General features: G+C 34.9%; 4 protein-coding genes across 4 annotated transcripts; 2 read left to right on the top strand and 2 right to left on the bottom strand.

Moving 5' to 3' along the window:
• Positions 1-4,152: 4,152 nt before the first annotated feature.
• On the bottom strand, positions 4,153-6,135 carry LOC147280791 (uncharacterized protein At2g34160-like). The gene is made up of 5 exons (XM_086246889.1): positions 5,897-6,135; positions 5,418-5,466; positions 4,818-4,880; positions 4,666-4,730; positions 4,153-4,569 (listed from the first exon to the last, which is right to left on the bottom strand). The coding sequence occupies exons 1-5, from the start codon at positions 6,023-6,025 to the stop codon at positions 4,465-4,467; spliced, it is 411 nt and encodes a 136-aa protein (XP_086103015.1). The 5' UTR covers positions 6,026-6,135; the 3' UTR covers positions 4,153-4,464.
• Positions 6,136-13,589: 7,454 nt separating this feature from the next.
• Positions 13,590-17,739, top strand: LOC147280792 (uncharacterized). Its single transcript, XM_086247295.1, has 7 exons — positions 13,590-13,733; positions 15,450-16,008; positions 16,126-16,214; positions 16,312-16,405; positions 16,498-16,569; positions 16,731-16,841; positions 17,215-17,739. The coding sequence occupies exons 2-7, from the start codon at positions 15,454-15,456 to the stop codon at positions 17,554-17,556; spliced, it is 1,263 nt and encodes a 420-aa protein (XP_086103421.1). The 5' UTR covers positions 13,590-13,733; positions 15,450-15,453; the 3' UTR covers positions 17,557-17,739.
• Positions 17,740-18,160: 421 nt separating this feature from the next.
• LOC147280793 (FAD/NAD(P)-binding oxidoreductase family protein) lies at positions 18,161-22,283 on the top strand. The gene is made up of 8 exons (XM_086247741.1): positions 18,161-18,597; positions 19,045-19,314; positions 19,756-19,882; positions 20,070-20,131; positions 20,262-20,489; positions 20,974-21,095; positions 21,381-21,519; positions 21,801-22,283. Exons 1-8 carry the CDS (start codon positions 18,283-18,285, stop codon positions 21,963-21,965), a joined length of 1,428 nt encoding a protein of 475 aa, XP_086103867.1. The 5' UTR covers positions 18,161-18,282; the 3' UTR covers positions 21,966-22,283.
• A 60-nt stretch (positions 22,284-22,343) lies between these two features.
• Positions 22,344-23,431, bottom strand: LOC147280794 (histone H1.2-like). The gene is made up of 2 exons (XM_086247742.1): positions 23,252-23,431; positions 22,344-23,136 (listed from the first exon to the last, which is right to left on the bottom strand). The coding sequence occupies exons 1-2, from the start codon at positions 23,345-23,347 to the stop codon at positions 22,567-22,569; spliced, it is 666 nt and encodes a 221-aa protein (XP_086103868.1). The 5' UTR covers positions 23,348-23,431; the 3' UTR covers positions 22,344-22,566.
• Between the last annotated feature and the right edge of the window lie 2,019 nt (positions 23,432-25,450).

Here is a 25,450-nt window from a genome sequence, read left to right on the forward strand (position 1 = left end):
CACATAGTCTCAAAAACAACTTGGGCTTGTAAATTTAAATTTTATGCTTCGGTTATGGTTGTCTGCCATTCTTGGGCCACAGCCCATAATTTATCGTTTTGGGTGGGTTGGCTGTGGGATATACTTAATGTAGCATGAGCCATGAGCGCATGATCGTGGATTGGAGCACAAAATAAAATTACTGACAAAAAATTATCAATCTAATGAATATTGCCTCATCTCAAAATAATAAAAAAAAATATCCTTAAAGATATTATGGCAATGAAAAAATTGTAAAAATTGTGAGTGTAAGGAGAAAAGAAGTTCCCCGACATGTAGGACTCTCATACAGTCAAATTACCAAAATAGACGGTCAGACCGACTCAGACTTGAGTTCATAATGTGCTTTAGAAAAATGAGAAATCTATTATTGTGCTGAATATGAATAAAAATCAATTATTAATGAAAAACAAAATATGTGGTGTCAAACTGTCAATGCAGTATTTGGGTTCTATTCAAATACAAGACTTGTACAGTGTACTTGCTCAACTATAGTCAAGTAACAGTTCAACTCCAGTCCATCCTTGGACTGGAAAATCAACACAAATGAAGCAATTACCCAAGTTAAAAAGTTAATGCATAAAGATCAAGATAAACTACAATTAGATTTTACAGAGAATTCAGAAAAGCATTGAATACACCTCTATAAAGACATACATAATTGTAAGTGACTGCACCAGATTCAATTTTTGACATCAAAAAGGTGGTTCTAATAGAGGTATAAAACCTAACTTTGCAAACAAACTCTAAAATGCATGTATAATCTGCCACGGGTCATAGTTATTCTATCTCTCTTCCTTTTTTGGAGGTTGACATTTGTATTCAGAACGAGAAATTAGTTCAAAACAGTTTAAAAGGCAGACAAAAACATTTTTAAAAAGGGTATCATGTATTGTTCTGAATTTGCTTGTAAGAGCTCCAAAATACAGAGAAAAAGGTGACCCTTCTTTGGTGACCTTTAGATGGATGCATCTGTTTCACAGGTTTATAGCATTGTGCTTCCAACTATCAATAATCTCAGGAAAAGAGTGCTACTATCTGTTGCATAGTTTTTAACTTGTGTAGAAGTGAGGTCTTTCGAGGCTTCTTTTTCTTGGGTTGCCCATGCCAAGGGAAGGTGAACCAGAAGAGGTAGGCAGCCCTCGTTATCGATAGACAGCCATATGACTCAGCCGGAGGGGGAGGGGGAGGGGGTAGCTCCTGCTTTTCCTTATGAGGTTAAGAGAGTGTTAGCGTATCCTTAATAAAGTCCTACGGGCATAATAGAAGGGCTAAAAACGTTAGTTTAAGGAGCCTAAGGTATCTCCCTATTTCAGTGCTATTAAGAAGGGACCTTCGGCCTATAGTCTTTAGCACCCTTAAATTGAAAATACCAAAGTGCACATTCCGAAGAGTATAAAGTCTGCTAATAAAACCAGAAGGTCCATTTTCTAAGTCTAAAACACAAAGAGTAAGAGTAGCAAGGTATTTTTGGTTGCATCTAAGTGTTGTTATTCCTTGGCTCAAAACTTATCAAGCCAACAGAAAAAGAAGTGGTGTTGTAACATTCTGTGAAAGTTTGCAAGAAATCTGACGGCTGAATTTCCTTGTAAACCTCAGTCATCTGTCATTTAAAGTTTGACCTTGTGCTGAGTAGAGACAAGTTAAAACTGATATAATTGGTTGATGAGGGGTACTTAGAACAATAGGCCCTAACTTTCTCTATAATGGTAAATGCCAACAAGCAACAAGCAAAACACACTTTCTTGTTCTTGCAGAATCTGGCATGCAACAAATGACATGGTCACACACACACACATATGTAAGCTCACCACATTAATAACAGAAAATACATGAAAACAAGAAAGTATACCATAAAAGTGGTTCATTCGGATTAACATCAGATGCATACAATCTTAGGACTGTTCAGGCATAAACATATAGCGGATATGGCATAACATCATGGTTATCTAAAAAGTTCAGAAAGCAATGTGTGACACTATGGGCAGCTTCCATCATAAAACTTATTAGGTATAATGGCAACTCCAGATCTAATGGCAAAATGCAGATCTAGTGAAAACTTCAGATCTAATGGCAAAATGCAGATCTAGTGAAAACTTCAGATCTAGTGGCAACTGCAGAATCCATGCTGCTTAAAAAGCGATGCATTAATACTAATACATCTTATAAATGTCATCCAATTTTATAACCCAAGACCACATTAGATACCGCCGTAATCAAGAAAGAAAAGGCTAACAGCAGTCTAAAACAAACAAAATAATCCCAGGTTCAAACAATAATATATCACAAGAGAGCTAATATTTTGTTCACTAAATTCAGATCTATCATCATTTTAGACATGACTAAACAAAGATCAAGATGATATTAGATAAAGAGAAAAAAAAAAAACAAACACTAGCAAGACAATATTTTATCCTTGATGTAAAGCAAATACACAAAGGAAGAACATTGACAATGGCGTAATGGCTAACAAAGATCAAGATTTAACGATACCTAAAGAGATCCTCCGAAGACATTGTGGAACTTCACAGATGGATAAATCCCTATGGTTTTGATAAAAGCCCTAGGAATCGTCAATGGTGGCCAAGCAGTCCAAAGAGAAAAATCTAGTCAATTCTTACTCAGAACCTCAAAATGCCAGTTACCTCTGAACTCTCAAGCGAGAAAACCCAAGTTATAAAACAATGAAAGGACTTCAATGCCAAATTATCTAGAATCTGGCCCATTAGGAAACGACAAACAAAATTTATGAGTGCGGTTCTGGAAATTTGTCTGTGCATGATCCGAGTAAAGGACTTGCCAAAATTGCACTTTACTCAAGAAAACCGCACCCGGTTTTCAAAGTTGGACCAAGTTTTAAAGTCTCCCTGTTTTGCTAAATAGAATCAACTAGTTTATTTTGATTACATTGGAAGGGATCGAACCCTTGACCTATTTTAATCCTAACTCATTTCCTCACCCTCCAAAACTGAGGTTATAAGTAGTGTATAAATTGATATTCCTCAATTTTACACAAAGGAAATTCTAAAATCTAAACAGAAAAACTAAAGATTGCAGAGAATCACACATTTCTTTTTACCACAAGCATCTATTGAGGGTTTTAAATAAGATGAAATTTGACAAATAAAACATTACATCCCATTGTGACTATACAGTCATACATGACAAAATATTGGCACCGTCCAATATGGTAAAACCCATTTATTAACAAACGTCATATTGCTTCAACAAACTCCTGTGTTAAAGAAATATATCTCAATGACATAAGTACAAGTCTCCACCTAAGCCAACCTGCCTAGTCCACTCACTACATTCATATACTTCCCAAAACTTGAATATCATAACATATAAGATGTCAAGGAATGAAATTAGAATGAACTATCTAAGTTCAGCATGCATGTCACTATGTCAGTACAGATATTCAAAGTAATTACCTTATTATGTAATGAATTAAGTGGAATGTCATCCATATGCTCTACCACAAATTAGAAGAGAAATAAAATAAGCAACAAAACATATGAGGATCACAATGAATTTACCTTTAAAGTGTTGCCCTAAAAGTGCTTCTCTATGGAGGATAAGCTAAGCTACTATAAGAGATGATATCAATATGTATATATGTACATGAAGATCAGAATGAATGATATCAAAACAGAGCCAAGCTAGCTTCTACCTGATAATTTATTAGGCTGTATTCAAGCAATCTTTATACCTTATAAAATCTTTTGATGAAACCTGAGTACCTTACTCATCCACTCTATAGGTAATAGTAAACTTAAATCTATGACGAGACCTTTCTACTTCTTTGAAACTTTTGTCGAGGAAAAAACTGCTTGGCATTTACAAACTGAACATGAATGCAATTGTGACTGTCAAACCCATCATGAAATCCTTTTTAATTACCTTTGTAATTCGGTGAGATCTCAGACTGAGAAAACTTAGAAGTTTCAGATCACAAGAGCACAATCTTGTAAGCAAGAAACAAAGAAACCCTTTTTTCATAATTCATATAGATGCTAAGACCTAATTTGAGATTTTTTTTTTTTAAGAAAAGAAAATAAGCCATCACAAATCAAGCAGGCAGATCTGAGAAATAGGGTCAGTATAATTTTTTCCTAATTGGCCATTCAATCATCAACATTTTGTGTGGTATGATGAAAACATTACAAATCCAGAAGGAAACAGTAAGATAACAGAGAAGATCTTTACAATTCTCTGCGGAAGTATGAAATTAAAGAGTAGCGTATCACTGCAACCTCTCTGCACTGCCATCTCATTTATGATAATTGTTTTCTCTACTCTCGTTACTATTTCGTACTAGCAACTTCAAAAGAATCATCTACCTACTATCCTACTTATCTCTACTCAGGCAGAGAGTAAAAAGAATGTGAATATTAAACTACAGCAATGCACCGTAGGAAGCATCTACTGTTTGTTGTCATTTTCTCCCTCAGCGACTGACTCTGGAGCAACTGCAGCAGCACTCATTATAGAGTCAAATTTTTCAGACTTCCCCAGCACAATCTCAATCTAAAATTTAAAAAAAAAATGTATATCAGAAGCCAAATGGAAAGGTCACATGAAATGCTTAATCCAACTTAAAAACCCTAAACTAAAGAAACCCACCTTAGCCTTCTGCACGAAACGACCCTTGTTCTCATCTTTCATGCCAACAGTAGATGTGGACACCCCTGTTCAGTCCCACATACAAAGATAATCAAATCAGCTACCACCATAATTTTGTTACATGCTTGTTGAAATTAAGAGGAATTTCTTACTCTTCTCAATAGCCAGTCCATTGTTCTTCAAAATCTCAGTGATAGTAACAACTGTAGTGATTGCTGTTATAACATAAGTGCAGAATATTAGAAGGACATAATCACAGCTTCCGAACAACAAAAAAGGCAATTAGGAGCAGTTAAAGTTCATTGTCAAATGTTTTCCGTTGGCTGGCAGAAATTTCAGTAGCTCCATTTAGTACTTCAGTGGACACGGTCAAGACTCAAACCATTGTCAATTACAAAATGTTTAGAGCTTCCGGTCACTGTTACCTTTTCAATTAAAAGTAAGTAGGGAGTTCATCATGAAATTACACTGAGGTAATCAAAATAATCAGCCTCCATTTAGTTTCTTAAACAATGCAGGAAAAGAACATAAATTAGAATTTTTATCTTAGTTATCTCTAAGGATTTTTTTTTTTTAAAAAAAAAGGCAACAAAAGTACATTCCACCATGCCCGATTCAACTAGTTAGACTAAGCACACTGCATTATAAAATGAATTCTCTTCTTTTGTGTTACTTTCTTGGCAACCCAAACAAGATTATATAGATACTTCAAAAAAAAAAATATACTGAGAAATTATCTTCAAAAAATGTACCCATTCCCAAGGCAGAGAGCTCAACCTCATTGTGCTGCTCTATATACCTCTGCATCAAATGAAAAACAATGTAAACAAGAAATATAGATCCAAAACACATGAAATACAAGCTCTCCCATCTTGAAATTTACTGGAATCATCCAAATAAATATTAAAGAAAATCTTATTTTCCTTCTATCGCTTCCAAAAGACCATAATCTTTTCCAAAGAACCGATCAATCCTATGGTTTCATAATTCTGATCCGTACATTTCCATAAATTAACTATTGTACTAAATTTTTTTCTTTTGTTAAATAAATTAAGTTCCTAACCAATCCCACATTTCCTACATTTTCTCAACAAGCAAAGAAAACAATAATTTCTTAATATCCCTACAAATTCCCATATTTGTGTTACTCACTCACTCAGAAAATTAACCAAAATAAAATTATGAAAGCAAATCAGCGAGAATAAAAAGAAAAGATTATATATTTACATACCTTAGCAAGATTGACGTAAAAGAAGAGCGGTTTCTTGGTATTGGAAACCTGAATTCTGTTCTTCTTCTGGGTCTCAACGGCTTGCGTGTGCGGTACTGCAGCAACTCTCTGCATTTGAGCTGTCGCCATTTTGCTCAACCTCTCTCAAACCGTCGAGGACGGAATAATTCATCAATTTGCTCGGAAAACGTAGCGGGATTCCGTTACCGGTGGGGGTTTATAATGGCGGGAGTATTGGTGGAGGTCCCAATTGGGAGAGAATACGTGGTGCTCGGTGATTGGCCCGTGGACGGAGTCAGTCTGACAGTTAGGATCCGAAGTAGCGGAGGCCGTTATATTTGGTAGTACATTGTGGGCCTGGTTTTAGGCTTTAGTCATTTTAGTCCCAAAGCTGTGGCGACCTTGTTCCAAAAGCTCAAAGCCCAAACCACAAGTTAGTCCAAACTCCAAGGACACAATTTGATGTTGGGCTAGAATAGAGAATACTTTTGGTTTGAGCTCTTCCCAAAGCCCACTCACCATGTAATTTGGTTGAATTAATCATATTTCCAAGTGTGGAAGATCTCTCAGATAAAATAAAAAAAATAATAAAAAATGAGGAAGACCTCTCTCCCTCTAGTAATGCTACATAATATTGTGTATTTATTGCATGATGTAGTTAATGATGTGATCGATAAATGTGGTACAAATAGTTTTATTTTTGCTTTGAATGTCTCTTAATGTTTTAAGGTTAAGACTTAATTAGAGAGAGTAGTAGTGTAGTACTCAATATACCAAATTGGTGAAAAATAACCAAGGAAATGAAGAAGAAGAAGAATATTTAAAAGTGGAAACCAAGACGTACTAGCTCGTCAACAAAAGAAGAAAACCGAAAGTCTAAGTGTCCATGGAGAAAGATGAGTGAAGTCTTAATAAAATATATGTACTTGGGTGAATGAGATTGACATAGATATATATATATATATATAGAGAGAGAGAGAGAGTTTAAGAAAATGATTTAAGTTTGGTTAAATTAATACATGGAGCCAAACAAGAAATTGTGACAACCATTAATTTTATTGTGAATGGTCATTTTCAAAAGTGGGATTGATGGAGAAGATATGGGGTAGTTTGAAAGGACCTCCTTATGCATGTATATATATATATATATATATAGTGTACTATTGCAATCCTTCATTACCCTTTCAAACGAACACTACTTGGGTCACCCTGAGATACCCCAAAGTTACTCCTTCTCCCAAAATCGTAATTTCAGTAATGTCAGTATATGATCGAAATTGTTCACTTTTTAAATTACTTATTTTAAATCATCTCTGTAAAAAATTAACTCAATCGGAAATCATTTGGTTATATAACTGTTGTTGCTTAAATATAAAAAATCAATGGTTTGGTCAAAAAATCACTTTTTAATTGAAAACCATCAATTTTTTATACTTAATTGACAACCGTTATATAATCAAACGATTTCTGATTGATTTGATTTTTTATAAAGATAATCTTTAATTGGTTATCTAAAAAGTGAAATGTTTCGATCATGCAGCATATTGCCGAAATCGAAATTTAAGAAAATAAGGTGACCTTGAAATACCCCTGGAAGTGACCCAAATATTGTCCTTTTCAAACCAGGCTCAACAATTTGAAATGACAGGCTTATTCATGTATCTTGTACTATTACAATGTGGGATATTCATATTCCTTATCATTCATTACCCTTTTCAAACAGAGAAAACATTTTTTGTTCTTCTACTACACCCCGGTGTAGAGTGATAAAAAAGTTTAATTATAAGATGATATACGTATATAAAATAAAATTAAACACAAATCATTTTAAAATTGGATTATTTTGTTACTCAACACTACCACCTAATAAAAACAACCAAACACAAATTCTTATTTATAAGTTAGAACTCAATGATTTACATATTCATTTATCATAGAAAAGTTTGGAAATTTAATTACCACCTTTTACGAAGACAAAATGCGAAAAGACTTGGAACTTACTAGTTTTTGATGCATGCTTAGCCTTTAGTTTAAGACTTCATATGATCATGATCGATTCATGAAGCTTCCTGGGAGATAGGGAGTGCAAATTCTTATGGTCCCCCATCTATAATGTAAAAGAGAACAAATTAAATTTGCCAAAGTAATGAACAAAAATCATCCATGAGGACCATGACTAGTCTCTGTATACAGAGATTGTTTGTCAACGACCGACAATCTCGACTAATCCTTAATTACTTTAATTTCTTTCATGACCCTCCTTGATCCTCATCATTAAAATTGTTATATTCTGGAAGAAAAGATTTGCAGAAGATTTCTAATAGAAGTTAATTAAGCATCATGATTCTATGTTGGGTCTCTATGTGTTTTATTTTTATTTAACTTTTAATTTTAATTTCAAGTAAAATAATAGTGGATTTACAATTTTTTTTAGTGTGTGTAGACTGTAGAATCAAATGTAAATACACAACTCACTTAATTCTAATGCACCCACAATCTATAAATTGGTTAAGTGGGATCAGTAATTGTTGATGTTACTGGTTCACTTTTTGATATTCATCCATCATTCGTTTGTGTCATAAGTGCCATCATTAATGTGTCCCATCTACTTGAAGTGTTTGAAACATAATGTATGGAACTCCAGGCAGCTCTTTCTTCAGTCTCACCCATAAAGAAACATCAATGCGTTAGCTTCTAAGTCTCTAACCTCTGTGTGTAGTTTATTGATGGCTGATCAGAAAGCAGCCCGATACACCCTAAATTTTATAAGGTTAAGTCTGAACTGAATGTGAAATAAATGGACGACGATGGTGATTTGACAAATTAGAATATACAATAACTATTTTTATGAAAGTCAATCTATTTCCTCATTGGTTTAAAGTTTCAAGTTTAAAGTCAATTTGAACCTTAATTCCATAACCCTCTTGTATATAATTTAAGCAATGAAGTCAAACTAATTATGCCCCCAATTAAGGCTATTGAATTTATCATGTTAACCTCATGATGTGAATGGGAGGAAGCTAGACTTGGCCTAACTATATTAATTAATCCTGAATTATTCTAAAGTCACCCATCAAAGCTAATTAGCTGGTTCACACTGAATTATAAAGCTTCTAGACTTCCCAAAAAATGTAAATTAATTTAATTTACACAACACACACATACACACACATATAGACACAACAGAAGCTATTACAACAACCCATGTAATTTCAGCCAATAAATTTTTAAAAGCAACTTAATTAGGCGAACGAAAAGCTGAAAGAGGTAGATGAAATTAATGTATTCTTCATTTTTTACTGGTTTTAGTATTATAATATAAATTTATAACAATTCTGTTTTATTATTGATCTGACCAAATAAATTAGATAATAAACAATCTGACCAAATAAAGAAGCTGTCGGTTGAAATTCTATAAATTCTATTCATACATGCCCCAGCTTGGGTTTGGTGGAGTCTTCAGGCCGGTTCTGATAATAAGTATACTATGTAATTAATATTTAGATTTTAGACCCACCTTTTTTAATTTCTTCCAAATAAATAAATTGTCAGGAAAGTAGCAAAAAAAAGTACATATAAATAAATACATCAAATTTTCCCCTTCACGTCAATTCCATGAACTAGGTGCGCCATAATTGGCTAGCTTCCTTTAGCAATATAGTTGATCGATATGAAGAAGACTAGCTATTAATGTGGCACATGCAATTGGTCATTGTTCTTATATTTAATTTCAGTACAATAAAATTGATCAAGATTCGGGACCTATATGATGAAATGGGTACAATTTTTTCTTTACAAATAAAAATAACTTAATAAAGTATACTGCTGCAGGTTGTATAGCATTAGTCAATTCTCAATTTCTTTGAAAGTAGGATTGCAAAAATTAAATTTGAATTCTAAAGGAAACAAACAAACATGTATGTTGAGCTTTTTGACTTTATATCTCGAGCCTTTGAAAAGAGGGGAACATTCAAAAGATTGAGCAAAAAGTTGATACGAGATTTGAAATTAAGGAGAGCTGGATTCAAAGTATGATTTAATTAAATTCTTTTTTCAGCCACTCTAATCAGCACCTCAGAAGCTAGCAACGTTGTTGGCTTGGCTTGTTGGCAGGTAGGTTGTTGCTGTCCTCTTGTACCTGTGAACTGAAGCAGCATGCAAAAAATGCCTCTTTATAGTTATATATTATTTGAATTCCTTCATTCCATAATGTTTTGGTCCATGCATTATCCCCTTAATTAGGTTAAAGGGTTTGTGCTAAAAAAGTGGTGCCGTGGCCCTCATTTCACCAGACCTATAAAGCCTAAAACCTTTATATTTTTATATATATAATTTAGCTGGTGAAAGCCAAAACCAAAATTACATGTCCCTACAGTTATATATATGTAAAGCAGTGAAAGCAAAAGTGGTTGGGGGGAAAAATAACAGTGATTCAGTACTGAATGAATTGATCGAAGCAGTTTTCATGACCAGTACGTACGTACGTTGTACGTCCATATATACTCATCAATCATCAATTAATACTAATAACAATGGCCGAAGTCTAAATTTGCTTGCTTTTGTTTTCCACCGCAGTCAACTGAGGCACTGACCACTCTTTGAAAAGCTAGTTAGTCTTCACTATAAGAATATGAAAAATATGATATCTTATATCAAGCTAGCCTAGCGAACTGCTAGTTTGACCAACATAGATACCATATATATATGCACACTTCAAAAATGTTCTTCAAATTCAAAATGAAAAGGGCGGGTTGATATTGGAGGGGACAAAATTTAAAAAGTTGATAAGTACATGGCAAAGGCACAAACTCATGATCGATGTGGGGAAATATGATGACAATGGAGAATTGGAGAGAGAGAAAGCTGCCTAGTGCCTAGATAGAGTACGTACCAAGTTGCATGCCAACCTCTGCTTAATATATCGCTAGCTTCAAATTTAAACACACACACACACACACATATATATATATAAACACATACAAAAAGCAGCAAAGCAAAATCCATCATCTTCTTTACTTAAAGTGACTAAGCTAGCTAAGGCGTATGCATAATGGTACCAACACCAATTAATTGCTACTGCTTTTTCACAAACATGGCATATATATTAAATTAAATCAATATATATGCACAATGTATATATATATATATATTATAGTACAGCTAGATCGAACCCATCACAAACCTCCCATATTTCAGAAATTTCATGTGAAATACATAAGTTGGATTGCAATTAATTTTTCACGGGCTTCCTTATGGATTATAGTACGTGTATTTACTATATATTTACTCTCAGTAGTACTATAAGAATCACATATATATATACTTTCTTCTTGGCTATGTACGTAGTATCGTTGAATTCAATTTTATATATATTCGTGTTTCACCTGCGCACTATTCAATACCTATTTAAGTGAGACCTAGATTTTAAGTAATATATGCTAGGGAAAAAAAATTATAGTAATGAGGGTGGGTCCGAAATATCAAACTCTATATATAAAGATGAAATATTATAGAATGAGAGTTGATCTAAAACAATGATGAGATATTCATTATCAAAACAACTAATTTGTCCTATAGTTCTCTCCAAAATGTTAGAGAAATTTTAAATTTGAATTATCCTCCTTCAGATGAACAAAACTCATCTAACCAAATATTTTTAATAATAATAATCTAGCAAAATAGTTTGAATGAGGGTTTATGTGAATTAAAAATTTATTACATGAACTTACATGTAATGAATATATACATTTATTCTTTCATAATTAATGTTTATATGATTAGCATGTGCATAACATGTTGTAAGAGTGTTGATGTATACACTTATTATATGTAAGTTTTTGTCAAAACATAAATATTAAAATACTAATGATGTATGATTATAATAGTGGATGATCGAAAGAGTATAATAGAAAGTATGTTATATACTTATATGTAAGGGCTTAGGGGCAATATTGTGAGTTCAAAAATAAATTGTCCCATTTGAGGAATCTCCGACAATTTAGCCTAAGAAAAAGATGAGGTCATTGTAACACGTTTTAGGCCTCTGACTCTGAGGTAGAGATAATCTTACAATTTCCTTTTTTTAGATACGATAATCTTGCAAATTACTAAATTACAATTTACAAAAATACAAACAAACATATTAAAATAAGGTAAAATAAATTATTTTCAACAAGATTCCACTTCCCTCCGCATAACGTTGAACGTTGAATGTTGGGCTCATTAGCCGCAGACATTACGGCTTCCACGTTCCCTCTATAGTTTTTTGTGCCCACAACGTCCGTTATAAACTATGCGGTAATAATTAGTTATTAGTTATTACCGTAGGAACTTAACGTATGAAAATTAGTTATTAAAAAAATTAAAGGAAGACTTCCATTTAAGTCTTTTAATTTTATAATATATCGAATAAAATTTTAAAACTTTTAAATTTTTAACTAAAATTTAATAATATTATAACAATTTCATGTTATACAATATTAGTCTATTATTTTTTATTTTTTTCATACATACAAGGCGCCGAGCAGTCGACGAGCAGTTTTTATTGTTCGACAGTACATTTTTATTTTTTTGTTAAGCCCTGGTTTGTTGACTTTATATTATGTTTTAAATATGAAATTTTGGGCTCTAAGAGTTGAAATTTAATTTGTAGCCTCCACAAACCTCATTATATACCTTAGGAATGTATGAGATTAACCCATACTCTATACTCTCAAAAAATAAAAAAATAATAACATATTTCTTTGACAAGGCAATGATCAAAGGATTGTATTTAGAAAAAAAAAGTCATAAGATTTTTTTCAAATAAAAAATGTTAGAAAGACTAAACTGTAATTCTTTCAAAAAATAAAAAAACTCAAAGTTTGTAATAAATTATGCGGTTAAAATTGCACAACTAGGATAGCTAAATAGGACTATCTTCAATCCACACATTAAAACTTAGAAACAAAGTGTATGTTTAGCAAGAATATGCATTGTCCAGTTAAGACAAATCAATTAAAAAAATTTTAATCTTATTTGTATCAGATTAAAACCGTATCAATGGTGTCATATCCAATTATGAGTTGAAATGTTGATACTATATTTCACTCATATCCTCGACTTACATATTAATTCCATCTTAGTCTTCTTTTTGTTGAATATCTTGTTTGTATACATCTTCCCATAAAACAAAGAGAAGATGTCTATGAAAAAAGCAAGTTATTTGTTTCTAGAATATACTCACTTGCAACATCAAAGTGTCCTCTTGAATAGGAATTATCCGAATTAAGTAGGTATGTTCAATTAATGATCACATCTACCTGCCCATAAAGAAGTTTCCCTCTTTATTTGGGAAATTTCCTCTTTCAACATTTTAAAGATTTGTTCTTTTATTCTCTCAACAAAATTCAAATAAATTGGAGTGATAAGTGATGGATGGTTGGCTTTGAATACCCAACCCAACTTTCTGTTTTTCCAGACACCAAAAATAGAACACTGCATTTACATGTCATACTCAATACCACATTTTTAAGGACTCCATCTTTCTTAGAGATTTTCAAACTCCTTTAAAAGTTAAATGTCACAAAAAAAGTAAAAACACAAAAAAAAAAAAAAAAAAAAAAAAAAACCAAAAGCACATCCACAGACATAAAGGCTTTAACGGCGTTTGAAACTAAATAGACCGGTCTATATATAGACAAACAAAGCAGCAGAAAAAACCAAAACAAAACAATAATAGCTTGGAGAGAATTGAGACCCTTCAACTTGAGAGTAAAAAGAGAAAAACAGAGAAAAATACATACGTTTTGCAAGAGAGGCAGGGGGTTGGAGATCTTGTCAGATCGGACCAGAAACTGTAAGATAAATCTCTCACATTCTCGGTATTGTTTTTGATGTGTTTGTTTTCTTGGATTTCTGCAATGTTGGTCTTGATCTCTATTGTTTTGGCTTTCAATTTGAGCTTTTTGGCGCAAAGCTTTGAGCTTGAGGGTCTCTCTTTCTCTTTTACTCATTAGTTTTTTGTTTTCCTTTGATGGTTGATTGGGTATTAGCTGTTTTGTCATTGTTAGCTGCAAAACGAAGCAAGCTTTGAGTTTGAGGTCTCTCTTTCTCTTTTACCCATTAGTTTTTTGTTTTCCTTTGATGGGTAATTGGGTATTTAGCTGTTTTGTCATTATTGGCTGCAAAACGAAGTTTTTCATTTTTGGGGGTATTTTCTTTTGTTATTTTAATGGGATCGTTGGCTCAGAAATGGGATATTTTTTCTTTTCCGACTGTGGGTTCAAATTATTGACCTTTTATTGTCTTCGTTTTTGTGTAGTGAATGTGAATACTAGCTTATTAGAAATATAAAAAAAAAAGCCTTTTTTGGCTATGCTTTTGTGCTTGTGGGTTGTTTTGCCCATATTTGTTTGGTCAATCAAGTTTAATTGCCTTTTTGGTTTTTCCTGCAAATTGAAGCCACCCTCCACCCCTCAAGATTCAATGAAGAAAATAACAATAATAATAGCTCCTCTGTTTATAAGTTTGAGGACCTTTTATTTTAGCTTTTATAATTGTCACTTTAGCCATATTAATTATTATTTTATTTATTTTTCTTGATGCTGGTTCAATTAAATTTAGATTTTTTTCCTTTATTTACGTAATTGCTTTCCTATTTGTCTTCATCAACGGGACTATACTTGAAGATGAATTAATTTACTCCTTTTTCCTTCTTTTTTTTCTTTTGCCATTCACATTTCTTTGGAGCTTCCGGGTGATTTGTACCCTTTTTACTTGTTTTTTTGTTTTTTTTTTCAATGTGAAAACAAAATGGAAAAGAATAGAGTTATGCAAAAATGTGATGATTTCTACGAACACATAACTTTATGTAAGACATTAATGCTTGAATGTTTAAGATTATCGATCCGCCCTGCTAGAATGGAAAATCCTAATTTACAGAGGAATCTCCAACATGAACCCCTCTCTCTCTCTCTCTTTCCAGATCTATACCTTTTGCATAACTTCTCTAGCACATCATTTTCCAGTTAGGCTATGCTTTATAATCTTGTAGTTGCTAGTCATTTTTAGGTTCACCACAGGATTATATTTTGTTTTTGGATCAATTTTTGGGTTGTTTAGGCCTCTCTTTTTTCTTCTTTCTTTTTTGGTTCATGTGTTTCTTGATAAACTTTTGAAGCTACAGGTTTGTAATTATGTTTCATGCAGTATGCTGAACATAGTAAAGTTAGCACCAAATAAAAAAAGTTGCAATGTTTTTTTTTTTAATGTATTATCGGTAAAAGATGTCTTTGGCACTATGACATGGATAGGGAGATGCTTATAGGTCTCAAAAATGTCGAAGTTTAATTTTACATGCTTGGCAGTTGTCAATTGTGTTTGCAAGAGATAAAAATCCATACACTTTTAATAGAAGAATTTGGGATCACTTTGAAGATACATGCAAATCAGTAAATCTGTTGGTTTTGTCATTTTATCTTAGCTCATCAAATATTCTTATTTGATTTTTGTGTCAATGGTAATGTAACTTTCCTATAGTCTCGTGATGCTCAGCCTGTCGTTTCTCATGCAGTGTCATGGGGAGGGAAATTAATGGTGTAAAGGTGGAGAGGAAGATTATTAATGGTGTTGTATTGACCTCAAGTGGTTTTGTTCCTGGTAAAGTTCCTGTTGCTCCCAAAATTTCAGAAGAAAGTATCGAATCCAAGGATCACAAGGTGAAGGACCATGTGGAAGAAAACAAAGTTGTGGGGGAATGTCTTGAGAAGCAAGACGTGCTGGCTGTTAAGAGCACAAATCTTGATGATGACTTGACTGAGGGTAAAAGCGAGAAACCTGGAACTCAGAAGTCGAGTGACAATAAAATATCAAGCTCACCTGCTTCAAAGTCTGCTGCTTTCGGAAATGGGCATTCAAATCAGACTGTTCCTCAGCCCATTGCTCTGGCAACTGAAAAGCCTGGTACATGTGCACAGACCGCTGAGGCTGAAACTACCACTTCAGCAAATTCCAGCGATGCACAGTCTCCTATTGCTACTAAGAGTTCACAGTCTCTTGATGCTACTAAGAGTCCACAGCATCCTGATGCTTCAATGAGTCCACAGTCTTCTAATGCTACTAAGAGTTCACAGGTAAAATTATCAACAAATGCTTTTTTGGTTCACTTTTTTGTTTGACTCACTTTGGCAGTTTCCGATTCAACCTTTGGTGGTTGCTCTGATTTCCAAATTCTTTGCATTTCATTTCAGTCAAATTCACCTCAGTCATCACAAAAGGGCTTGCAACTTGATAGTAAGAAGCATGCTGATGAAGAAGATAATTGGTCTGTTACTTCATCGTATCCTTTGTTGGCGTTTTAAATTTGAGTTTCTTTGATTATATCATCTGTTAGAATTGTTTTACATCCGGTTTGGATTATCCTTATCCAAGCATAGAACTGCTGCATCTGTGAGGACACCTAAATACAAGGTTACAGTTGGACAAGCTCCCTCATTTAGAATCTATGAACGTATTGAGAAAAGGAAGGAGGTATTAGCTTAATTAAACAAGTGACTGATGTGTATCTTGCGAACCAATCATATTGCATCTAACTTATTACTATTATGATTACCTTCATCTAGTTCTACATGAAGTTAGGGGAGAAACACCAAGCTTTGGAGGCAGAGAGAATGCAGTATGAAGCGAGGATCAAGGTACATCACATCATGTAGTATCATTTAATTTATTGTGCATTGTGTCGATTGTGTGTGGGTGTCTTAAGGATCTCTGTTTTCTTTTGGGTGTTTCTTGTTGTGCATATGATGAGAACTGTTTGAAAAATCATATTTTACGTTTTTTTTAATTACACTTTCAGGAAGAGCAAGAAGCAGCCCTCAAGCAGCTGAGGAAGTCCTTGGTGATCAAAGCAAAACCGGTTCCTAGTTTCTATTATGAGCCGCCTCCTCCTAAGCCTGAACGCAAGAAGGTAGGTATCCAAGTCGTGTTGATTTTGTCGACTCCTTTCAAGTTCTAAATTGTATTGAAATTAGCGAAAGAAACTTCTGATACACAGGTTGACTGAAAATAAAAGTAAAGAACGGGTACTTGGAATTAAATGTTTGACAATGCAATTAATCTGTATTCAAGGACTAGGAGTTACCTTTATCTATGGAGATAATCCTAGTCTGAGTGATGTATAGCATTGTGTTTTACACTTCAACTTAAATTTGGAGTTCAATTTGCAATTTAGCACCTGTAGCAATTCCTTGTTAATTCCTTTGTGTGTGAAAGAGAGAGAGTGTATTGAACTCTGCTTTTGTTTTGAGATGAAAACCTCTTATGCTTGTATCTGATGCCAGCTTCCACTTACTCGGCCAAAATCACCAAAACTAAACAGTCTAAGCCGGAGAAAGAGCTGCGGTGATTCCAATGTAGTACATTCGTCTCCAGAGGAAAAGGGAAGAATTTGTCCTCGGGCGCAGCGTCACAGTCTTGGTAGTCTGAAAGAAGAATGCACTGCATCCACGACTCCCAACAGTAAGGCTCAGTCCAATAGACGCCGCAGTACCAGTACTGGCAATAGCAGCAAAGTCAAAGACCAATCGAAACAAGAAAAGGAAGCAACAGAAACAGCCCCTACGAACGCTGAGCAGAGAAATATAAACCTCAGTTTAAATCATGAACTTGAAAGCCTTTTCTAATTTCAAGTGGGAAACGGTTTTGAATTTAGTGGTTACATTTGGATGTACTGAAGGGAAATGCCCTGTTTTCTTTCCTCAACAATGACTTGTTTACGTGGTTTGTGTTGTTGTGAATTGTATATGTTTTGTAAGTTAAACCGGAACTCGTACATATCGTGTTATATATAAAAAAAAGGTTAACCATTCTGGTATGTGCAAAAAATTTGTTTTCCATAGTTTGTGTGAAATAATAATGTCAAGAAAATGCGTTCTCAAACATGTTTCACATAGTTTTTTCATTTTTTGAGATTCCAATAGAAACAATCAAACCAACGAACTCCGTAATGAAATAAAAAATTAGTATTCTTCAGATATTACTAGACCAAAATGCCAATATGCTTAATTAGAAGATCTTATATATTTAATGTGTTTATTTTTCCATCGTGAATTCGTGACAAGAAAAATATATACAAAACATATAGCATTGCATTGTCTCATGAAAGTTTTTTTCGTAGTTAGTTGGTGTTACTATTTATAGTTAAGAGCTTGGCGATAGGGAAATGTTATCTATTCAAGTTTACCAATTTTATAAGATTACAATTTATACCAATTAGTTAAGAGAGTTTTGAAGATGGCTAAAGCCTAAACTGGGCCAAGTGAGCTTTACTCTACAATCTCAGTCTACACCTACCCATCCCTATTGTATAATCTCTCTCCCTCCAAAAACTCTTCCCAAACCAGGTAACCATGCTCTGCTACTTTCACTCTTCTCTCATCCTCCAACCCCTCAAAACCCATAAACCCTTAACTATAACCTTCTCTTCCCAACCCAAACCAACACCCAGAAAAAGTAGCCAAAGACCCACCTCCAGGAACCGAAAAAAATCATATGGTACCTCAAGAAGGTCAGTAATAAAGAAAACATTCAACCAAGAGCAGGTCACTTTCACCACTCCAATACCTGACGACCCCATTGTTGGTATAATTGGTGGAGGCATGGCTGGTCTCGCTTGTGCTCTCTATCTGGAGAAACGCGGCGTCCGCTCCACCGTCTTTGACACGGTTGGCCTCTTATTTCCTTCAAGTTTTTAGCTTTCTGTGATTAGCAACGTTTTACTTATTGTGGGTTTGCTGAAATTTTATCATTTTCGTTTGTGTTTAGTGGGGTTTTCTGAATTTTATCATTTTGGTGTGTGTGTGTGTGTGAATTTTGAGAACGTCAGTTTCTTGCATTGTAGAGAAGAATTCTAATATAATCCCAGATTAGCTTTATTTTTTTACTCTCATTTTCATTGGTGAGAAGCTTACTCCTTTTAGGCTTTTACTATGCTAGTTACTTTTTCTTCTAAAACAAGAGGGTCTTTATATAATAATTCTCTCAATTTCCGAGAACCCAATTGAGTGCTCCAAAATCAATGAATACATATTTAGTTATGATTACCACATTATAATTTTGAAAGTTGGATATGTGGTTCCAAACTTGCCACTAACAATGATTTGCTATCACAGGGGGTTCATGGTTTGGGAGGGAGAATGGGAACCAGGATAGTAGATCCTCAGCTTCTGATATTTGATCATGCAGCTCAGTTCTTTACTGTCAGTGATCCTCGGTTTGCTGAGATGGTTCAAGGTTGGTTGGAGCGAGGTCTGGTTCGAGAATGGCAGGGTACAATAGGAGAGCTTGAAGTGGGTGGTCATTTTGTTCCACTTCCATCTTCTCCTCCAAGATATATAGGTGTTAATGGAATGCGCCCCATTGCTGACTCGTTACTGTCTCAGGTAATTTAACCACCCTTCTAGTTTTCTTGTTTTCTTTTTGTATTTTTTGTTGGTATATTAATCATCATTTTTAGGCATAGAAATGGTATGATGATGGTTGAAACTCAAAGCTTCATATCTGTAAGCATAAAATTTAGTTGCTTCAATGGCATGGCTAGACTTGTTAAGATATGAGAATTTCATTTAGTTGCTTCAATGGCATAGTTGGACTTGTTAAGATATGATGAGTTTATTGATTAACAGCCATTACATTAGAGAAATATATCAGGACTACCTTCAGGAGTTAATACAATAGTCTAAAGTTAGTTATGGCTATAGGCTGAAACTTTATGCTATCGTCAGCCATAACACTTCTGTTAGCATTCTAACCATTCTGCTTTTAGTCCCTCAATTCCTCTTGATGTTCATCATAGCTAATTAAAATGTTGACACTTGGTGCAGACTGACATGATTAATGTGGTGAGACCTTCCTGGATAAGTAAACTTGAGCCGTTTAATGGGATGTGGCACCTGAGTGAGAATGGAAAACCTTGTGGGCAGTTTGATTCAATTGTTATTGCACATAATGGTAACATAGTGCCTTCATGATTACTTTTATGTTTAGTTTTCTGTTGCTACTGTATCTTCACATCATATGGAGACCATGAGTATGGTGGCTTTCCTTCATATTCCCAACATCCCTTGTCTATATTCTTGTGCATGCATATATACCCTTTTATTTTGTTTGAATTTTTAGTTCTCTGCCTCACCAACAGGTAAATGTGCAAACCGCTTGCTTGCAACATCGGGCTTACCCCTAATTGCTGGGCAAATGAAGGTATATCTAAAACCTATATGTTCAGTTCATTTGACACCACATATTCAAATTCAATCACTTTTTGTCATGATTGAATTGTCTTGAAGTGTATCCTTCTAACGTCCTTCTGGAACTTCTGTTATGCTGGTAGAGGCTGGAATTGAGTTCTATATGGGCCCTCCTTGCAGCATTTGAGGATCCTCTTCAAATTCCTGGCAATGGCACATTTCCTTTTGAAGGAGCTTTTGTAAAAGGGGTTGATTCCATATCATGGATGGCAAATAATACCAAAAAACTCCCGGGTTCCCATACTGATGGCCCTCACTGTTGGACCTTTCTCAGTACTGCAGCTTACGCAAAGCGGAACAAGGTTCCACAGGTTTGTTTCAACCCAAATAAAAGCACCTGTTCACTCAAGAGTGTGCATGTCTTGGACCATAACTTGAAATGAAATGAATGTCAGTTATATGGATTCCAATTTAGACCACAGAATTGCCACAGATCATACTTTGTTAGCTGACTGGTAGAACTACATTCGTTTGGAACTTTGGATGATATCAAACTTATTTAAACAACATTATTTCTTTTTGTTTTGATGGCGAGTACCTTGATATTGTGTACTTATAATTCAAATTAGTTTTTTGGTAGTAAATCCTGTAGAATAAGTCCATGAAGCATCATTAACTTAATAAACAAGGAAATATGTTGAAGAATAAGAAAAGAATGAGGATATATCTTTTTCTTTTGTGTGTTTATGTAAATGTGTCTAAATAACTTTTTTTTTTGCCTGCATCCATTATGTTTAGGTCTTTTTCTGGTTACATTTTTATAGAAATAATGTTGCACCAATTGTTGATTAACAGGAGAATATACCAAATGCCACAGCAGAGAAGGTGAAGGCAGCCATGCTTGCAGGTGTTGAAGATGCACTAGGATTACGTAAAGGATCACTTCAGAGACCCTTTTATACTCGAATTCAGCTATGGTGAGAAGCTATACTTTAGCGATATTTTTACTGGATACGTAGTTATCATGTTCAATTGGGTCTTGGTAACTTAATTGGAACCTTGAAGTAAGGCTGTAGAAAATTGTGTTAACTGAGGAATTGTCAAACATGTTAGATAGGTAGCCATGATTTTATTCACAGGATTGATACGTGGTGTTTAATAACCAGAAATATTTTCCAATTAAAACTCATGCTTTGGAACAGGTTATGTATACATACTTATAGGAACTGCTTGTATAATTCAGAATGTTGTGGGATATGCAGGGGTGCTGCTCTTCCAACTAATACACCTGGTATCCCCTGCATCTTTGATCCTCATGGAAGGGCTGGTATATGTGGTGACTGGTTACTGGGTTCAAACGTAGAGTCGGCAGCCTTAAGTGGAATGGCTCTTGCCAATCATGTAAGTGTGCCTCTTCGGTTTTATTTTATCTATTTTTAATTATGAATGAGAATCTCATTACAAGCAAGCTGCGAGTAACATATACATCAGAAATACAGAAAAAAAAAATCTTCTGGTATTGTTTGCATACATTATTATACATATCTTATGGTGACATTGCATACCAGATATACACACACTGCATGGCTTCTTGTTTAGCTGAGTTATGTGTTTCCAGAATGTTGAAGTTGTGATTTTAGCTTCATTCAATCTTGAGGTGGATTGGTTTTCTGAATACACAGATTGCAGACTATTTCCAAAGTAGTGGAGGCCGTCCAGAAGAGTTTGCAGTTGGTTTACAGAATGAGTTTCAACCACTTAAAGGCCACGATATTGGACAGTTCCCAGGGCTGGAGTCTGAAACACAGACAAATACACCACAAGCGCATCAACTTGTTACCACTTAAAAACACATCAGCCCATGTAGGTGGTAGGTTAGCCCATTTAGTGATGGGCCTGGTGGCAGATTCGAAGCCCAAATGAGACCATATGGAGATCAACTGCCATGTTCATGTTCTTCTTCCTCACAGTTTGTGCAGCTGAACGTGGATCTTATACAATGTCAATGTGTACCAAACACTAATCAATATGATTAACCATCACGTTTGAGTCTTCTCTTTGATTTTAAAGAATGTGAACGCCAATCTGGCAAGACTTTGATGTTGTTACTTGTAACATATTATATATATATATAATATGTGAAAAGCATTACTCATCATTCATCAGCCAATTTTGCCAGACTTTGATGTTGTTACTTATAAGTTGTAACATTATATATATATATATATATGATATGTGAAAAGCATTACTCATCATTCATCAACAATTAGCATCTTATCTAAACTCATATTACAAAGTCACCAAACAGCAACCAAGAAAGTTGTTAAAAAAAAAAAAAACTACAAACCCTGTGTCACACGCTATGCTTCTTGTCCATTCCCAGCCTACCCTCACAACCCAAACAAATTTACACAAACTGCCCCTGCCAAACAAGTTTCTCTCGGACACTCACTTCTTGGCCTTCTTCGGCTGAAGCTTCTTCTTCGCCGGTGATTTCACGCTCTTCGGCTTCTTCACAGCTCTCGCCAGCGTTGGCTTCTTCGCCTTCGTCGCCTCCACCTTCTTTCCCGGTGAAGTCCTCGTCGATGTTCTCGCCGCCTTAGCAGCAGGCTTAGCCGCCGCTGGCTTCGCTTTCGCCGTCGCCTTCGGCTTCACCACCGCTTTTGGCTTAGCAGCCGGCTTCTTAGCCTTGGGCTTCGCCGCAACCTTGGCCACCGTCTTGGGCTTAGCGACCGTCTTCGCCTTGGGCTTAGCAACTGTTTTGGGCTTGGGCTTGGCAACCGCCGGAGCTGAATTTTTGGGCTTGGAATCGGCCGGTTTCTCCTTGATCGGAGCGAGCTTGAAGGAGTTCTTGACCTTGACGAGCTTTCCAGAAGCGACAAGCTTCTTGAGGTGGAAGAGAAGAAGCTTCCGGAAGCTCTGAGGCAACTGCTTGTGCTTCTCCTCCACGAACTTGGTGATCGCGTACTGGCTCGACCCTGTCCTCTCCTTCAGCGCCACAATCGCCTCCGTAATCATCTAATTACCAACAAAACCACGCCAAGATTAGCGTCTCCAAACACAGAGCAGAGGGCAAAATGGTAAAAACAACAACAAAAACGAAAACCGATACGATATATATTTACTACCATACCTCGAGAAACGGAGGGTGAGCAGGCGGCGATCTCGGCTTCTTGGCCTTGGCGGCGGCTTTGGCATCGACGGCTGAAACCACGTCACTCTTAGCCATGGCGTAACTCAGCGACTCGAATCGGACCCGATATCTCGGAAGCGAAATGGCTCTTCTTGTTTTTCGTTTATCGGTGGAGCAGAGAAAATGGGATTATGGGGGAATAAACAGTTGGGAAGGTGGCTAATATAGTGAGAAGGTGAATGTAATGCTGAGCGCTGATTGGTCGAAAGCAGTCAGACGCGGATCGCCACCTCGGAAAATATTTAAATATGGGCCTTTGGATGCGAGGCTTATCTGCGGTTGACAATGATAGTTTGGACGAGGCTGGGATTAGGCTTTTGACCGCTTGAGGCTGCCGACGCTTTTGGGCTTGGAACTTTGTAAATGAGTTTTGGGTGTGTTTCTCACTCGATTTGTGATGGCTGTAACTTGGGCTGTAGTTGATGGATTTTAGTGAGGTTTCGAGGGTTGTGTAGGGTAGAACCTCAGCTTTCTAAGGAGTCGTTGTTTGGGGAATTTGGTGTTGGGCATTGGGAGAAATTTGCATTTGAAGCTAGATTGGTCAAAACTAGGGTTTCTTCGGAGTTTGCTCGAGTTTGAAAGGATTTTAAGAAAATCTTTTCAAGAGATTTGCTACTTTTTGGTGTTGAATCATTGTAGCTTCGTAAAAGAGTGAATTGGTTCAAAAATCATGAAATTTCGAAAAGAAATGAGTATTGAAATTTTAATTGAAAAGTCAAAAAAGTTGAACACATTTGAATAGTGTGATAGTTTGTGATGCTTAATTTTGAAATTAGCATATAGGATTTATAACATGACATGATTGAATTGGTTAAACACAAATCTAGACATGTTTGCACTTCTTCAAGTAGCATTTGGCTGTGAATTTAGTTAAAGAGAAAAGTACAAGTTTTGTCTATAAATTGAATATTTGTATGTATGATGTGCTAGACAAATCTGCATGACTCGGCAGGTAACAAATTAGATTCATTAAGTTGAATTAACTCAAATGATTTGGATGTTGAACTTGAATTTGTATATTTGAGGCCTTGACTAGTTTGTTCTTTCTGTAGTCTATTTTTTATTTTTTATTTTCCTTGGTCTGTTATGTTGTTCTGCTCTTTTTGCTGTTTTGTTCTTTCTTATGTTAATTTCCTTCAGTTGTATAATTTGTATTGTTTGTTTTTGCCCTTGTGGCTTTAATGAATTTTACCCATTGGCAACAAAAAAAAAAAGGAAATGGAAGTATATGTAATTATCATACAAGTATACAACCAAATAAATTATCACAGGCGATACAATTTTTATATATTAGTTAAGAAGGAAAGTTCTCTTTAATATAATATCTACATATATAGATTATGTAGACTATAGACCGGTAATTGTGTAAACTAAAGGTGAAGGATTGTATACATGACTTATCTCCAACTGGGAATTAAAAGGTTTATTTTTACATAAGAGGGAATGCAGCTTTGGATTTGTTATAATCCTAGCTTTTTATTATATACGATAGGCTTATATTCATATAAGATATACTTGAATCCTTTCATTAATGGATGAAAGCATCAATGGAAATTCATTAATTTCTCAAATATATCCTTTCATAATATCAAAGGTTCTAATAACTTTTTGTGTGTTTCTATTTCTCTCTTTGCCCATATCCTTCCATTTGTGGTTTGATCCACAATTATATGCAATTGCAAGTATATCTGATTTCGATAGAAAAAAAAAAAAAAGTATATCTGATAGGAATGTATACCTATGGTATGCATACATTATAAAAGCTTCGCTATACAATTATAAGATTAGTTTGATCTCTAATCTAATTTGTTATCAGTTTGACTTGATCCTCAAGTCATAAATTATACAATCTTTGAGGACTTGGGTAGGCCAGTTGGCCAAGCAGTTGTGCTGCCCCCACTTCACTAGGTTTTGAATCCCCGGTCCCCCTTCTAGGCCTCTTTCCTTGGCCTCCGATTGTAACAAAAAAAAAAAAAAGTATACAATCTTCGATAGATTGTAGATAGATAGTAAAATCAGTTCATAGATGGTTATTATTGAGATAAATTATTGATCGGTTAACTTCTAAAAAAATTATGCAATAACTTTTTTTTTTTTGGTATTATGGAGGCCTGAAAGCTTATAAGAACAAACATAACT

The sequence above is a fragment of the Dryas octopetala genome, chromosome 6 (genome assembly GCF_963921425.1).
Source record: "Dryas octopetala chromosome 6, drDryOcto1.1, whole genome shotgun sequence".
Lineage (NCBI taxonomy): Eukaryota > Viridiplantae > Streptophyta > Magnoliopsida > Rosales > Rosaceae > Dryas > Dryas octopetala.